The sequence below is a fragment of the Petaurus breviceps genome, unplaced genomic scaffold (assembly GCF_028583685.1).
Source record: "Petaurus breviceps papuanus isolate PSGF00001 unplaced genomic scaffold, PetGlider_PUasm1.0 64, whole genome shotgun sequence".
Classification (NCBI taxonomy): Eukaryota; Metazoa; Chordata; class Mammalia; order Diprotodontia; family Petauridae; genus Petaurus; species Petaurus breviceps.
The window spans coordinates 1,675,383-1,693,577 of NW_027186428.1; the positions used below are offsets into that span (position 1 = coordinate 1,675,383).

The 18,195-nt window shown below is 35.4% G+C and overlaps 1 protein-coding gene and 1 pseudogene across 1 annotated transcript in view; both read right to left on the reverse strand.

The window, feature by feature from the left end:
* Nucleotides 1-18,195, reverse strand: part of CDC42BPB (CDC42 binding protein kinase beta) — a 167,313-nt gene that overhangs the window by 99,777 nt on the left and 49,341 nt on the right. Inside the window, exons 3-5 of the mRNA XM_069103758.1 lie at nt 17,051-17,134; nt 13,450-13,545; nt 4,054-4,202 (exon numbers count right to left, since the gene is read on the reverse strand). Of these exons, the coding sequence (XP_068959859.1) occupies nt 4,054-4,202; nt 13,450-13,545; nt 17,051-17,134 (329 nt within the window). The remainder of the gene's footprint in view (nt 1-4,053; nt 4,203-13,449; nt 13,546-17,050; nt 17,135-18,195) is intronic.
* Nucleotides 4,958-10,666, reverse strand: LOC138173684 (large ribosomal subunit protein uL18 pseudogene; annotated as a pseudogene).

The following is an 18,195-nucleotide window of genomic DNA, read 5'->3' on the forward strand; positions in this document are numbered from 1 at the left end:
TGATAATGTCAGTCTGCTGTTTTGCTTTAATCAATCACATTAAGAGAGAACACAAAATAATTATGCAATAGTTTATTTTACATATTATTGTAATACTTCTAGCCTTATAAAAATAATAGCTAGCATACCTATATTACAAAAATAGCATATCTATTTTACAAAAATTAATTCATTTTATTCTCACAACAATCCTGGGAGATTAATGCCATTATTATCCTTATAGATGAGGAAACTTAGGTAGAAAGAAGTTAAGTGACTTGCCAGGGTCACTCAGCAAGTAAATATCTGAGGCGAGATTTATAATATCTGAGGACAAGGTCTCCTAAACAATAGACCTGGTACTCTATCCACTATGCCACCTAGCAATGAACACTAGGTTCCAGTGACTTGCCCAGCTAGGCTCACACAGTCAGTCTGTGTCAGAGGCAGGACTGGGAAACCAAGTCATCCTGACTCTGAGATCGGCTTTCTATTTACCACACCACACAGACCCACTTACTCTTTCAAAGCAAGGAGAAAACTTGAATGTGTTAATATTTATTTAAGCAAAGTAACTTCACACACAAACAGTATTTTCCATAACAATATTCTTGTATACACTATTTTTCAAAATACATTCCAATAATTTTTTCCTTTAAAAAAAAGGGGTCAGAATTACAATACAAAGTAAATTTTATTTCCTAAATGATTTCTACCCAAAGGTTTTCCTCACCTTAAAAAAAAATTAGTATAACATATCAACTCACATTTTAAAGATGTACAGAAAATTTCTATCCATAAGGTACATGACAACAAAACTAGGTGTTACACACCTCTGGAAAGAACATGCGCTGAATATAATGGTATCTCCTGCTATAAAAAACTACCATGAAAATCACACTAACTAGGTCCATTACATATTTGTTATGTGATCTCACTGGGCCCTCACTGCAAACATTCTACAACTCCCCTAATCACTTTATTACACTACTTTCTGCAGTAGCTGTTCCAAACCTTGCCTTTTCTCGAGTCTCTCATATACTCTCACCCCAATTTCTTCAGATGTGAATTTCAGGGAGTTTGCCTAGTTTCCCCTATTCATCTCCCATCACTCAAGACATCTTTCTCTACTGTTTCCATTTCAGTTTCAGATGAAGACGTGCCCTCCTTTCCAGGGCAAACTCAACTACATTAACCCTTGATCCCATCCTTATATTTTTTCCCCGTAAACTGTATCCAGTGTCATCTCCACACTCTTGTATCTTCAATCTCTTCCTAACTAGAAGCTTCTCTTCTACCTAACAAACATATCCATGTCCCTTCTATCCTTAAAAAGCCCTCATGTAATCTTACCCTCCCCACTAGCTATTATCCTGTATCTCTCCTGCCCTTTTCAGCTAAACTCCTTGAGAATTTACATCCTATACTTAGTTCCTCCACTTTCTTTTCTCTTAGACTCTTCTGAAACCTGTTGAATCTGGCTTGCAAACTCATCATTCAACTAAAATTGCTCTCTCCAAAGTTATTAATGATTTCTTAATTGTAAAATCTAATGACTTTTTCCCAATTCAGAGCCTTTTCACTTGTTCTCCCCAATACCTACAAAGCCTCTGGCTTCCTTCAAGACACAAATTCAAACCTTCAGCAGGAGGCTTCTCCTAGTTTGCAGTCCTCCCCACCCCTAGTTGCTAGTGCAAGAACCTTCTATCTATTCTATATATACCTTGTATGTAACTAGTCCCTTATATGTTGTCTTCCCCCTAATTAGAATATGAACTCCTTGAGAGCATGGCCTGTTTTTGCCCTTTTTTGTCTTCTAGCACTTAGCACAGTGCCTAGCACAAAAGGAGCGCTTAAGAAATGTCTGTTGCTTTTTCGTCTGACATCCTGTATATCGTGCCTCTGCAGAGGCTTCTCCTCGCACCAGGGATATACTCCCTCCCTCACCACCTCTCTCTCAACTTCCTTCAAGGCTCAGCTTAGACAGTGTTCCTGATTTCCCTAGATGATGGTACAATCTCCTCAAATGATCTTGTATTTACTTATTTGTTTACATGCTGTATCCCCCAGTGTTTCTTGAGGCCAGAGGCTTTTTCTTTTTTTGTCTTCATTTTATCTACTACACCAAGCACAGTGCACATAGTAAACACTTAATAAATGCTTGATGACTTAAGTTATTGAATAGACATTGCTTTCTGTATCTATCTATACTACAGTAGTTTCTTTTTCCCTAAGGGAAATGGAGAAATGGTTTAGGATGATTACACAAAGGCCATCTTATGTGGGATCCTCAGTGCTCTTTCATTATTCTTGTTGTTCAATGTATAGATAAAGTCACTCCGAAATAAAACGAGCCAATCTGGGTTATAGGCCTTAACAAAATGTTGCTAACATTCAATCATATGGTTCATTTCCTTCTGTTCCTAGCAATATGATTTCTTTAGAAAGATAAACATTTATACTAAAATTTCAATCTTTTGGCCTTTGTACACTTAACACTTTTATGTTGAGATGTACAAGGTATTAGACAGAGGAATTTCATGTTTTCAGAGATAAATAGGAAGATACACACCCTCCTCACCTATCTTTTCATCCCCTTACCATCCTCCCCTCCCAGCTCAGAACTCTGGCTCCTCACTCTGAGATAGTGACAATAAGAACACTGCTTCTCCCTTTTCCATTTTGGATGGGACAGAGTAATTTATATGTGATGAACAGGAACAGATGGGTTGTGGTCTATAAAACAGATTTCCTTAAAGTTTCTTTCTCACCAAAACCCAATTCTTTCAAATATCTCTAGTACAGTCAAGAGTACAACCATCCCTCCAAGTTACCCTGGTTTACAACTTGGATGTTATCTTCCACTACTGACTCTCTCCTACATCACATATCCAATGAGTCACCAAACTCCATCATTTCTACCTCTACATCTCTCCTAAATATTCCCTTTAATCTACTCACATTAATCACCATCTGGTTCAGGCCTTCACCTTTTTTTTTCTTCATCACTTCTTGTTTGAATTATTGCAACAGACTCTGAAATGGTCTTCCTTGTCTCAGGTCACTCTCCTCTCTGATCCATATTTCACAAAGCTGCCAAAATGATTTTCCTAAAGCTTAGGACTCACCCAGTCACTTCCTTAATCAATAGACAAACTCCTACTATTGACTCTAAAATCAAATATTATTTTATCTTTACCACTTAATTTTAAAATTTATATTTATAATGTATAATATCAGCACAGAAATAATTCGTATAATTTGTAAATAAGTAAGCTTACTTATACACACACACATATAAAGACATATTGGGGGTATATGCTTAAAAATACTTTACTGACAGAGGCATATGATCAAAAAAGTATAGAGACCACTGTTTTCAGACAAGCCTAACAATGATGATTAAGGTCAAGTTGTTCTATAGAGTGAGAAAATGAAATGGATGACTTCTGGAGGTACTTTCTAGATCAGAAGTTCTTAACCTTTTTTTGTCATGGATCCTTGAGGTACTTTGGTAAAATCTGTCTCTTCTCAGAATAATGTGTTGCTTTTATAAAAAATACTGTGGAAAGAAATTCTAGATGAGTTAGAAATGAATGAAAATAAAGATATATATTTTTTCCTGTCCAAAATCACAAACCCTATGAAATCTATCCACAGAACTTCTTGGACCCCAGATTAAGAATCATTGTTCTAGACTGATACTTATTATTCTTAAGTATTCAAAGGGGGGTGTTTTAACACATTAATTGCACAATCGATGAATTTATAATTAATCTGATAAGGTGTACAAGTAAAAGCATGGGATTTGGAACTTAAAAGTCTTGGCTTAAATCCTGGCTCTACCACTCAGCACCCTGGCAGCAGTCACTAACCTCTCCTAGTTTCAGTTTCCTTGGATCTGGAGTTATATGGCCTACCTTCAAAGGGTTTCTGTGAGAGAAACATTCTACAAATTCTAAAGTCCTCCAGAGATATTAGCTATTTTATATATATTACCTGTAAAATTAGGAGACTGACTGAGATCTCTAAGCTCCCCTGTGATTACAAAAAAGGCTGATACTATGATCCTACCTGTGTACATAATGCAGCTGATGAATGGAGTGTATGGCCAGCACCATTTCACCAATGTAAAATCTTGCCATATCTTCAGGAAGTTTGTCTTCAAATTTACTGAGAAGTGTCAGTAAATCTCCACCAACATAGTAGTCCATTACCAAGTACTATAAATAAAGGAGGGAAAGAAGAAACCTAATATTTAGTCATAAATGGTAAAGACAAGTATGACAAAAGCTAAATTCTTATCGTTAATCGGAAGTGAAAAGACTGCTTAAGGAAAGAATAAATTGTAACAAGCATGAAATTAGTCATCTCTGAGTTATAATTGTTTTTCCTCCTTTAGATAATCTAATGCCATAAAATATTTTGTTCCAATTTCTTTCTTAATTATTTATAATCAACTGAAAATTGGCAGACAAGGAGACAAAGAGAATCAAGCTTTTTAAAGTATCAAAAGAAACCAGAATCATACCTTTGGTAATGCTATACTAGTGAGAAACCTTGCAAGCAAAACATGAAAAAAAGTTTACAAGTTCAAAGACTTATACAGACAGTTCTCACTTCAGGTAAATGGACCATTCCACAGACTGCTATATAAAGTGATTTCTATGTAATGCTAATTTGCTCTCAAATGTGGGGAAGGAATGGAGGGAAGAAGGGAGCCAGCACATGGTTCAAGGACATATGAGGTCCAGGTCAGGGACAGAGAAGTGAGAAGAGAAAGAGAAACAAGTGGGGCAGGAGTCAGTCACATGGGGGGGGGGGGGGAGTGGAGGGGAAGGCTAGCCAAAAAGAAAGGAGAAACACATGGGGGCAGGAGTGCTCGTGGTAAGGGGGCACAAAGACACAGAACCATGTGTGAGCAGGGAGGGTGAGACAGACTGTACCCTGTTACAAGTGGATAAAAGGTAGACACACAGAGAGTGGGCGTAGCAGGGCAAAGGTCTCTCTATGCCCAGAGATCTCAAGCCAAGCCCCTGACCTGACAGAAGTGGCAGTCTATTCCCACACACATTTATTTTTTTGCTTTTACTTGGAGGGTTATTAAGTTTTGTTTTTGTTTTGTGCTTTTTTTTTTTTTTTTGGGGGGGGGGGGGGAGGGCTATAAAGTACCAAGCTGAGAGGGCAGGAGCAGAGGGAGAGTTCAGTACTATTAAGTTTTATTGTGGTGGTTCACTAAGTTTATTGTCTTCCTCTGAAAATCTTCTTAGAAAATTACAGATTTTGATGTTTTAGCTATCAGCTGCACACTCCTGACCTCTAAGGAAACTCACCTTCTGAGCAACTCTATCTTTCTTTTGCACAAGAGACATTTTGGGAGCAGATTCATCTTTTTTTTAATCTTCCCTCTTGGATTTCTTTTCAAACTGTGTATACCAGTATGTGCTTTCTTGTACACCTTCAATAATGTCAGGAGTCACACTATTCTTCATGTACTATGAGTATTGTTTTTTATAATCATCTTCATCTTCTTCCATGAGATAACACATATAACCCACAACATTTTGGCCCAGATGTACTTCAGCATGGAACTGCTTGCTTTCTGAATCATACCCAAGGAAGTATCCAGTATTATGAGAAAGACAGAGCACCATCAAAAGTTCCCTTAAGGGTCCCAAAGTCTGTTTCCAGTGGTAGCTCTGGAAAGACCCACTCCCAGGTAGCATGTAAAAGTACCAGGCTGACCATTAATGCTTTTCACACTACACTTATCTGCAGCCACTTCCACCTGACCTACACATACCTTATCGATGCCAAATCTCTCAAGAAGCCTTTGAACCAGCAGGACTGTATGATAAGCTGCAGCATAATTTGTCAGGCCAACCTTCACACCACATTCTGGCAACTCATGAGCATAAGCTGCACAGACAATCATATCCCCTTCTATATGGGCATAAACAATCTGGTAGATGTTGGTAACACAAGACTATCATCCTATATTTGGGCATGTTATTTTTGTTTTTAACCTGGATTACTAAATGTTTCTGTGCATGATAATCTATTTCTCCCCTGCTCTTCTCCAGAATTTCATCTGATGCCTCTTGAAGTAGGACTTATTTTTTGGAATATGGATTTCTTTCAGAATTCTTTATGTAAAGTTAAATTTACATAACGTGAATTTACACATGGTGAAACTATTTGAATGTGAACACAAGGATAAGACATAAAACCAGAAATGGTTAAATCTGGAAGAATAAAGACTCAATGAAAAAGTTTACCATCTTAACAATGCTATGTATTAAAATCACTAGTTGGTCTTAGTAAAAAGTATACTTTGGTAATTTTTTAAAAATCTTATAGGACTAAAATGAAACTTGCTTTTCTAAAGAGGTTTTACTTTCTCTCTCAAGTTGTTTCACTGAGTGTTAGTAATAAGAGTGCTTGAGAAAAAAAAAGCAAGGATTTTAAAAACACTAGTACATTCAGTTCACACAAAATACACAGTTCTTATACTCTGTATAAGGTGTTCATTCTTAAAAGTAATTTGATTTGTTAACATGTTAGAATACTTTTTTTTACATGGCCCATTAACAAGTTAATCATTCAATTAAATAAACATTTCATGCCTACTATGTGCATGTGTGCTAAAATTATCCTCTGTTGCCCCTCATAGTATAAGGATTTAGAAAGTTAAACCAGTAAGTAGAGCAAAAGCTCCAGCAGGTCTTACCAAGTCAAGAAGACCTAAAGCAAAGGTTTCACTAACAGTCTATGAAAGCTGGGGAACCAGAGTGAAATGTTAACTGGGAAATATTTAACAAAATAAATAAACACAATAAAAAATAATAAGTGGTATATGTAATAATAAAATGTAATAAATGGTGTTCTAAGTCATTATGTGGTCTGCAAGATTCTAATGTATGTTTAGTAACTGTTATGAATTTTACACCAGTAACCTAGGAATATATTTATGCTGCATATTTTACATGTGCTTGTCTTCCCCAACAGAATATAACTAACTCATTATGAACAGAGATTGTTTCATTCTTTGTATCCCCAGTGCCTAGAGCAGTGCCTGGAATATAATAGGCACTCAATAAATACTGACTGAAGGACTGACTGATTAATTTAAGGTGCGGACATGCATTGCTAAAATATTTCCTTACTCGCAAGTTCCCTAGAGTCTAGGATCTAGACCTTTGAAATCACAGGCCCAATCTACAACCCTGTCTTAAAACAAATTATTTTTTAAGTTAAAATTTATTTTTAAAAAATATGATATACATCTTAATAGAACGTGGCTGGGAATCGCCGTCTCTACAAAATAGCTTAACTGCTACATGTTGTTCATACTAGTACTCTTCTCTAAAAGCCCATATAATGTAAACTTCTCACACTGAGGAGGGAGTCTTTTTCTGGCTTTCCTCCTTTACCAAATGACCTAATAAATTTCTTTCTAAAACTACTACTAATAATAAAATATTCATGAAAAGAAGTTTCTAGGTAGTCTATAAACCTCTGGACTCTTTCTTAAATCCTCACTAATACTTCTCCACATGTTTATCCTCATCCTTCCCTGAACCTTCCCTTCACAAGTTACTGAGTATCAAGGTGTACATTTTCTGATTTAGTTCTGAAGATCTTATCAAGTTCATGCCTCCTTTTTTATCTTTATCCTCTATAATAGTCATCTATAAGGTGGTCTATTTGCTTATTTCTATCATTACTGAAGAAATGACCATAATTTCTCATGAAATTATGTTTCACATTACCTTTGGGTACATGATGAAAAACATTATACCAACTCCTTTCTCTCTCCAAAGAGAATCTGTAAGCTATTTCCATTTAACTGAAATTTTCTCTTCACCTTCTGATTTCATTTATAATAAGAATATTAACATGGATGTGATTAATTCTTTTAGTAGTGTATTGTATGGTATTCTAATAGGTTATTACATAAAGACCACACATTGAGTACAAATGTTAAAATTACTATTTAGAGATAGTTTAAATGTGCGTTTGGCCCAAACCTCAGCAACTTCCACCCCCTTATCTCTTTTAATGTGGAAAAGAGATGCTTAACACTAAAGTCTATTTTTTTTAAATCTGTTTTATTTGCCATGATTAAATAATTCGTTCCTAACTAAACTATATACTTCCAGTGATGATATTCCAATATTTTCTTGGGAAGAAGACAGTCCTTTCCCTAGATTGCACTTGAAAATCTTTCCAATTTATTAGACCTTGCCAAAGCTTGCTCTCTACAACTACAACCTTCAATAAAACTATAAAATATTTTACAATATATTATGTACTCCTAATGGAGGAATTTTTTCAGTTCTCTAATGTTCACTTTTATATAAAAGTTCCTTCCTTGCATTGCTGGTGGAGTTATGAACTGATCCAATCATTCTGAAGAGCAATTTGGAACTCTGCCCAAAGGGCTATAAAAATGTGTATATCCTTTGACACAGCAATACCATTTCTTAGGTCTGTATCCCAAAGAGATCATACAAATGGGAAAAGGACCTGTATGTACAAAAATATTTATAGCAGCTCTTTTTGTGGTGGCAAAGAATTGGAAATTGAGAGGATGCCCATCAATCGGGGAATGGCTGAACAAGTTGTGGTATATGGATTGGAAAGGAATACTATTGTGCTATAAGAAATGATGAGCAGAAAGACTTCAGAAAAACCTGGAAAGACTTGAACTGATACTGAGTGAAGTGAGAAGAACGAGGAGGATATTGTACACGGTTAATAGCCACAATGTGCAATGGCTAACTTTGATAGACTTATCTCTTCTTAGCACAGCAAGGATCCAAGACAATTCCAAAGGACTCATGATGGAAAATGCTGTCCAGCAGTGAATAGAGCACTGGCCCTGGAGTCAAGAGGACCTGAGTTCAAATCCAGCCTCAGACATACTTAACACTTACTAGCCATGTGACCTTGGGCAAGTCACGGTTCCAAGTGCCCTGCCTTCCTCCCTCGGAAAAAAAAAAAAAAAAGAAAATGCTGTCCACACCCAGAAAAGGAACTATGGAATCTGAATGTAGATTGAAGCATATTATTTGCTCTCTCTTTCTGTTTTTTTTTTCCTTTTTTTATTTCTTTCTTCTTTCTCCCAATGGTTCTAATTCTTCTTTACAACATAAGTAATATAAAAATAAATTCAATATGAATGTATATGTAGAGCCTATTCTCAAATTACACACTGTCTTGGGATGGGGGGGGAGGAACAAAAAATTTGAAACTCAAAAATCTTGTGGAAGTGCAAGTTGGAAACTAAAAATAAATAAAATTTTTTTTAAAGTTCCTTCCCTTCCTTTATTTCCATTCGTTTATAATACCAAACTCCCCCATTCCATAAAGTAAACTGAAAAACTACTGAAAAGCCACAGTAGTGGATACTGTAATAATGTAAAAAGAACATTTGACAATTGGGCCAAACCTAATACTTTAAACCTTAGAGGAAATCAGCCACTTATTCAATGCTGCCTTTATCCTACTTTCAAAGATAATATGCTAGTTTCACATTTGATTTTAAAAATAACAATACTAAGATAAATTATTGTTATATCTTATTTAATCAGCTGGGAGGGAACAGATTCATAAACTGTTAAAGCTGGGAAAAACTTGAGGATCAATCTAGTCCAACTTACTCAAATATGCAGAACAGTCGATTGAAATTAAGATTGGAGAAATGACTTGCTTAGTATTAAAAATTAGTCACGTACCTAGGACTAAAATATACATCTCTTGATTCCCAATACATTGCCTTTCCCACTATCTTGTGATTTTTCCATATTATTTCTAGTTAACGAAGCACCTAAGAAATACATAAATAGTAATAAATTTAGATATAACCCACTTGCTACATAGCTGGTTTCAGTCCCATTGCCACCACTGATAAAATACACTACTGTGTTGTTTGCATGAATATGTTTGATTTCACACAACAAATAATGGTGTATCTTCAATACATTATCTCATCTGATCCTTATAATAACCCTGTGAAACAGGTAATATTATTAACCTAATTTTAAACATAGCAAAAACACAGCAGAAAAGACATGAGGAAGAGGAAGAATCTTTCATACTATTCCCCCTAATGAACAACATGATTTCAGCAGCAGCCCCCTGCCTCTACCAAGAAAACAGAAGTTCTGGTACCTAAGAAATGAGAGAGGAAATGTTTTAGAATGGTTTCAGTCTATTAAAAGTGGAGAAAATAATATACCAATTCACCACACTTAAAGCACTATATATATTGGGATTCTCAGTTTTTCTAATTATCAATGATGTGAAAAAATGTGATTTAAGAATTTTTTAATCTGATGGTTGAGCCCTAGGAAACAAACTATGATGGTGCCAAATAGTTCAATTCCAAAAACTGATAGAATTTTATTAGAGGAAATGACAACAAAGAAGTAAAAACCCCTACTTTGCTGCTGTATCCTAAGGATAATGAGAATATTCTATGAGACTTGCAGCTAAAACCTTTCACCTGTGTTGTCTTCTCCATTAGAAAGAGCTCCTTGAGAGCACACACACTGTATCCCTAGCACTTAAACAGTACTTCACACACAGTAATCACTTAATAAATGCTTACAGTCTCCATCTCACCACTCCAGTCTGTCCTGCACACTGGGTCCTAGTGTTCCCTAAGTGCACACCTGATCATGCAGACCTTACTCAGTCACTCCCCTAACTCCATCAGGCTGCTGGATGGTACTGCTGCAGATAAAGTAGTAGGTCTGGAGTCAAAGAAGACCTGAATTTAAATTCTGCTTCAGATACTTACTATAACTGTGTGACCCTGGGCATGTCATCTGTTTGTCTCTCAACTGTAAAATTAGGTTTATAACAGTTCCTAACTCACAATATTACTGTGAGGATCAAATGAGATATTTGTAAAGAGCTCAGGTTAGTAGTGGCACATGGTAAGCACTATATAATTCCTTTCCTTCCTTCCCCCTCTCCTTATCAATTCCCCTGACTTCCTATTGCCTATATGATCAAATATAAACTTAGCCTTTTTTTAAAGCATTTTTAAAAGCATTCAGTTTTTAAAGCATTCAGAGAAAGGATAGATAAAACCCCAAGACCTAAAATTCTAGAAAGACAGCCCAAGAAAGCACAATCAAAAACAATTTAGGTAAGGAGACAATAAAGTTTTAAAAATACATGTACAGAAAATGAAAGTTTAGCAATACAGAAGTGGAGCAACATCCCATGAGAACAGTATAAGAAGCACAGAAACAGCTGAGGCTAACAAGTAATAATAAGACAACAAAAAGGGCTGGATGGTGGTTGTGGTCTTTTTTGTGAAAAGAAAAATATGGCTGCTGCTCAGTGTGGACGGGCAAACACAACGGACAAAGGAAAAGACTGGCTGAATGAAACTGGAATAGGAGACTTGGGCAGATTATTCCCAAGAAGCACCCCCAGGAAACTCATTTCTTCTCTTTGAGCCATGACACAGTAGGAAAAACTCTAGATTTGGAGCTGTCATCAGAACTGTATTCAAGGTTACTACCTGAATGATCTTGGGCAAGTCACTTCACCTACATGGTCCTCAGTTCTCTCATTTACAAAATACAAAGGTGACCTTTTAAAGCCATCATATCTAGCTCTAAATATATGGTCTTACTTTACAATATCTGTCTCTTCAATATATCTAAAGGGTTGTCAAATGGAAAAGGGATTAGATTTATTCTGCTTGGCCCCAGAGGGCAGACTAAGGGGTCATACGGAGGGAAGCTACACATTGGCAGATCTCAGCTTAAAATGCTATGACACTCTTATTGAATGGAAGTCTATAAAGAATGGATACCCCTGAAATTGGTTTCAGGCAAGATTAGATGTATGAGAGGTAGCAAGATATAACCGAGCAGTTCTTAAACTTTTAGATGTCAGGACCCCTTTACACCACTAAAAATTACTGAGAACCCCCAAAATGTGAGTTAGAATTATAGCTATCAATATTTACCATATTAGAAATTAAAAACTTAAGAAATTTTAAAACTATTAATTCATTTGAAAATAGCAATAACCATACTGTGTTAATATAAATAACATATTTTTATGAAAAAGAATTATATTTTCCAAAAGAAAATTTAAGTAGAAAAGTGACATATTTTTGCAAATCTAATGTCTGAGAGTTTAACAGAAGTCATATCTGCTTCTGCAGTAAATCTAGTACAATGTTGTGTTGGTTGAAGTAGAAGAATAAAATCTGGTTTCACATAGATATGTAGTTGGAAAAAGAATGAAATAATGTCTTAGTATTATTATGAAAATTATTTTGACCTCAAGGACCCTGTGAAAATGTATTGGGGTCCCTCAGGGATCTGTGGACCACACTCTGAAAATCACCACTGATGGGGGTGGCTAGGTGGCACAGTGAATAGAGCACCGACCCTGGAATCAGGAGGACCCGAGTTCAAATCTGGCCTCAGACACTTAACACAAAAACTAGCCATGTGACCTTGGGTAAGTCACTTAACCCCAACTGCCCTCCAAAAAAGCAAAAACAAAAAATGAAAAAGAAAAAGAAAATCACCACTGGTAAGATTGAAGAACAGTGCTCGATTTATACCTCTTATACTAACTAGATGCTAAACTGCTTATCTGTAAAATGGGAATAATAACATCTATCAGTTTTAACTACAACATATGATGGTATTAAGGATCACTTAGGCAGGACTAATGTGCTTCTTGACTTGTGATATTATAGATAGAAAGATGTCAACTTAGCCTAAAGAGGATGCTGGAAAAATAAGCCCTGTATTTTTTTTTTCCTTTTACATTTATTTATTTTTAGTTTACAACATTTAGTTCCACAAGTTTTTGAGTTCCAGATTTTCTCCCCTTCCCTCTCCTTACCCCTACCCCCCCAAACTGAAGTTGTAAACTAAAAATAAATAAACGTAAAAGGAAAAAAACAAAATAAAATATTGAAGTTAATATTTTGTTGTTCTGTTGTTTCAGTCATGTCTGACTCTTTGTGACACTATTTGAGGTTTTCTTGGCAAAGATACTGGAGTGGTTTGCCACTTCCTTCTTCAGCTCATTTTACAGATGAGGAACTGAGGCAAAAAGGGCGAAGTGATTTGCCCAGGGTCACACATAAGTATCTGAGGCAGGATTTGAACTCATGAAGATTAGTCTTCCTGATTCCAAGTTCAGTGCTCTATCCACTGTGCCACCTAGTTGCCCTGAAGTCAATATATGTCTAAATATACCTGAATACAATTCCTGGAAATTCCAAGATAATACTGTTATCTTGTTAAATTAAAATAAACAATGTAATCATATTTTTTGTTAAGTTCACATTTATACTGTCTCCCAATTATTTCATTAAAGCTAGACTATTTTCTTAGTAGTTACAGAGATGAACCAAGAAAACTAAAAGAAATACTATCTAAAGAGAGAGTTTGCTATTTATTGATTTTCCAAACCTACCAAGTAGTTTTCATCTTGAAAAGCATAATGTAAAGTTGTGATCCACTGACAATCACCGTTCACCAATACATCTCTCTCTTCTCTAAAACAGGCAGTCTGCAAATAAGGGAAAGAAAACTGAGTTGACATGGAGCCTTAAAAAAAAAAAAAATCAACCTATATTTATTAGAATGGAGTCTATCCTAAATGCAACAGAAACCATTCACAAAACAAGTTTTGAGGGAGATATTACAATATTACAGTACATGTTATGTAATTTTTTTTTTCAAATGTAACCCATAAGTCTCATCTTGATTTCTCAAACACCACCATTCTCTAGGTCTTAGGCTTGAGAACTTGAAGAAACCTTTGGTTTCTTTTTATCCCTGACTACCATAAAACTTCTTGTCTGTCTTCCATGTCACTGATAATTTTAAATGGTACGAGTCCACAGACAGATCCATAAAACACACCACTAGTTACACCCCTCTAATCAAATATAACAATTCATTAACAACTGTTCTTTGGGATCAGTTATCTGACCACTTTGGAAATTACAGACTCATCAAAGTATAGATGACATGGAGATGAGAAGGAAAGCTTACATACTAGAATACAGAGTAAAGATGATAAGCAAACTTCCTAGGCTAGACAATGGGAAAAATCTAGTTAAGATAATATTTAATGGTATAAAATAAAAAGTTTTACACAAGTTGAAAAAGAAACTCCACTTCACAAGTACAAGATGTGGAAGGTATGGCCAGACTATAATGTCCATGTGAAAAAAGATCTGAGGATATTATCGAGCTTTGAGTAAACATTTTAGCCTTAAAAAGCTAGTGCTATCCAAGAAAAAGAGAAACTTTAACCTGACATACCTTTAACAAGTTACTGATGCCAAAAATTGGAAATGTGATGAAAGAAAGGATATTGGCAACTATTAATAATTTTGCACAAAAATTTAAGCAATGGGGGGCGGCTAGGTGGCACAGTGAGTAAAGCGTTGGCCCCGGAGTCAGGAGGACCTGAGTTCGGTTCCAGCCCCAGACACTTAACACCCACACAAAAAAACTAGCCATGTAACCTTGGGCAAGTTACTTAACCCCAATTGCCCTCCAAAAAAAAAATATTTAAGCAATGAAAATCAACTACCAGAATAATGAAGTCAAAAGAATCTAAAAACTGCCTTAGTCAGCAAACACAATGTATTTTCCAAGCAGACCCACAAGATAGCCAAGGGCAATACTAATTGAGAATATAAACTTATTTGTAAAACTTTATGGAGAAGGAAAATAGCAAAGGGATAAAACCAATTTAAAGAAAACTTGGCAAGAGGCCAAACTAAACAAAGTAATCTGAAGAACATTTAAGGATAAAACTGAGAGAATAACAAGCAGATGAAAGATAGAAAAGATCTGTAAATAGTTTTTTTGGGGGGAGGGCAACTGGGGTTAAGTGACTTGCCCAAGTTCACATGGCTAATAAGTGTTAAGTGTGTGTCTGAGGCCAAATTTGAACTCAGGTCCTCCTGACTCCAGGGCCGGTGCTCTATTCACTGCACTACCTAGCCTCCCCAATAGTTTTTAAAATACTCTTTTTGCCATCAAGAAAAAGTGGAGTTACTACATTTACCTAACATTGTTATCCCAGGTGTCGATACAGAGGAGATAGAAATTACACTATAGGGGACAATAATGTGAAAAAATAAGACTAGACAAAACATAGAAAATTGAGAATGTTGAGAGACTCATTCTAGAGGTGTGATACCAAAGACATGAGAAGAAAATTCTATTACTAATCTTCTTCAAGGCAACTAAGAAAATACACAAAGCAATAAAAGGCATTTATTAAGTCTTCGCTATGTGCAAAACACTGGTGAAAAATAGGCAATCTCTGCTCTCTAGGAGCTTGAAGTCAAAAGGTGAGAAACAACTCATTTAAGTTTCAGCTGCCAATCACATGGAAAGGTTTCATGGTCCTTAGGGTACAGTGACAAAAGTAGAGACCAATGCATTTGCTTTTATGCCACTTCTATTTACAAAATTGTATGTTTCTAATTTTGAACGATTTGACAGCACCAAGGACTTTGGCAAACAAACAAACAAACAAACACCTTTCTTTTCTGATTCTTCATTAGCTATGGCTGCTGAAGAAGTAATCTCAAGGGCAAGGCACTAGTTACTGGGAAGCCCAGGAAAGGTTTCTTCCAAAGGTGAAATATGACCTGAATCTTAAAGGAAGTGAGAGAACTTAAGTAGCAGGGTTGGGGGGACAGAGAATTCCAGGAAAGGGGCTCAGAAGGTCCAAAGGCAAAGAGCCAGGAGATGGTACATCATGCTCAAGAGGCAAAGAGCCAGGAAATGGTACATCATGCTCAAAGAACAGCAAGCATTCTAGTGGAAAGTAAGGTAAAGAGATGTCATCACAATTATAATTTATTAGAGATCTACCATGTGCAAAGCACTAGGGATACAAAGTTGGATATGGTACGGATACTTCTTTCAAGAAAGAACATAATGCTAATCTTGGAAAGAGGAAAGATCAGGTTTCAAATTCTAGTTCCAACATTTAACCTCACTGAGTCATTTGTAAAATGGGGGTTATATTTGCAGTACTTATTCATGAAAATTGTGATGAGGAAAGTGCCTTGAAAAATCTTAAAAGTCTCTATTTATAAATACGTATTAGTCTTATAATCGAATGGGGGGAGAAGGATGTACATAACTATAATAGAATGGAAGATAAGGTAAGTACAAAGAAGAGAAACAAAGAACTGAGATATTTGAAGAAAAAGAAGCCATTTTAAGGTGCAGGGGTGAGAGAAAGCTTCTTGTAAAAGGTACACTGAACCTTGAAATAACAGACTTCAAGATAACAACGAGGTTTGAAACAGTGGAGGAATAAGTAACAGTTTCAGAGAGAAAGACAATTAAGATGAAGTTTGGTCCTATGTTGAGGTTGAAATTATACCAGGACAATGAAGTTGAGGTATCTTTTCAGCACAGTAGGGGTCAAGGGTCCTGAGTACTGGGGAAGCAAGAGTAGAATGGATGATTTAAGGAATGTAGAAAAGGTTTTTCTCAGGTGCTAGGAGAAATATGATATGGAACAAACAAAAGATAAATTAAAGGGTTTGTTGAGCAGCAGTGAGGTTTCCTATGTGTTTATATTTAGAATCTGAATTATTTCCTTCAAAATTGATTCTCGGATTGATATGCTATAAAGTCAACTGTAAAATAATGATGTTGCAATACACAGAGAAACAAGAGTATTTGCCTTATGTATATAGCTTTCAAATTCAAGTCCTGCCTCCATGTTCATTAATTCATTTTGCTTATGAACTAGAAATGTAATAAAAATCTGAAGCTTCCATAAAATTTTAATTTGTTTTACAGTAATCTCAAATCTGGCCAATACAATTCAAAGTAAAATTTAGGTTAGACTATTTGATAGATGAATACACAATAAACCTGAGAATAAAAGATCCCCAAAAGGGCAAAGTTCCTCTTTTCCTGAAAGAATCTAAAAGCAGCACGTATATGGTTAAATCCTAAAGAACTTCATTTTGATATTCTCTATACCACATTTAAAATCCAATTTATGTTGGACATGTAATTCTTACCTCTGCTCTTTTCAGCATTTCCCACTTATTTAGAATCTTCATTGCATAAATGCGTTCAGTGTTCTTCATTTTAACCACAGCAACCTGGAAAATAAATGTTGGTTAACAAAAATGGATTTAAGAGGGAAGTAAAAGTATGAATATTTTATTATAAGGAGTTCCTAAACTCTTGGGGAATAAATTGTCCTGGAGAGTTGAAGTTTTTATTTTTATCAATTTTGAATAAAAAATTCTTTTTAAAAAGATACTTTCCTGATTTCTCAGATTACACTGAGCTTACCATGACTTTATCAATAATTACACTATGCTACAATAAAGTATACAGTGATGCTCTCAAAGCCTATGTATGTACATGTAACTGTTTACTTTTATATCAAAACACCCCAGAATGCTGTGCTTTGGAAGCTGTCATGCCTATTTTAAAGTGTTTGTCTTCTTCAGTGTCAGGTCAGTCTTTTACAACCCCTTAACCTTTTGAACTGCTTTTTTTTTTTTCATCTGATATGGGTATAGAAATGAAATAACTAAGACCACTGTAGTTACATGCAAATTAAGAATAAAAAGGTTCTGAACACATAATCTAGGAATTTGAAATATATGAATTTTATAAAATCTGAGTTTTTTTTCGCCAAGTTCTTGGAGATTGAGGGCTTTTTTTTTTCCTTTTCTTTCTTGGTTCATTGTCTTCTTCTAGAAAAATAAGGTTTTATTATGCTATATCTGTAGTTTACTATCCAAACACTATAACTTATCATGAATTACAGGAATTATAGTCAATCATTTTTCAAGAAAAAAAAATAAACTTGAATACATCATGTTCATCGCACACTATTTCCACATAAAACATTCACAATGACCCTGACAGAACATAAGGGGGGGAAATTTCCTATCTACATAAAATAATTAGCAGCACATAAAGGAGGTATATGTTGTTTAATGAGTAGAGAATTGAAACCTGCAGTTAGAAACTGTTTAATGAACCACATCTCTACATTGTATAACAACTTACAAAATAGACAATTTTTAGAAAAAACATTTTGGGTGTTTATATCATGTTTATTTATATCAAGCATCTCCTCTGCCAAAGAATTTAATTCAGAACCCAGTCACACATATTTCAAAGTGAAAGACTGTTTATCAGTCCA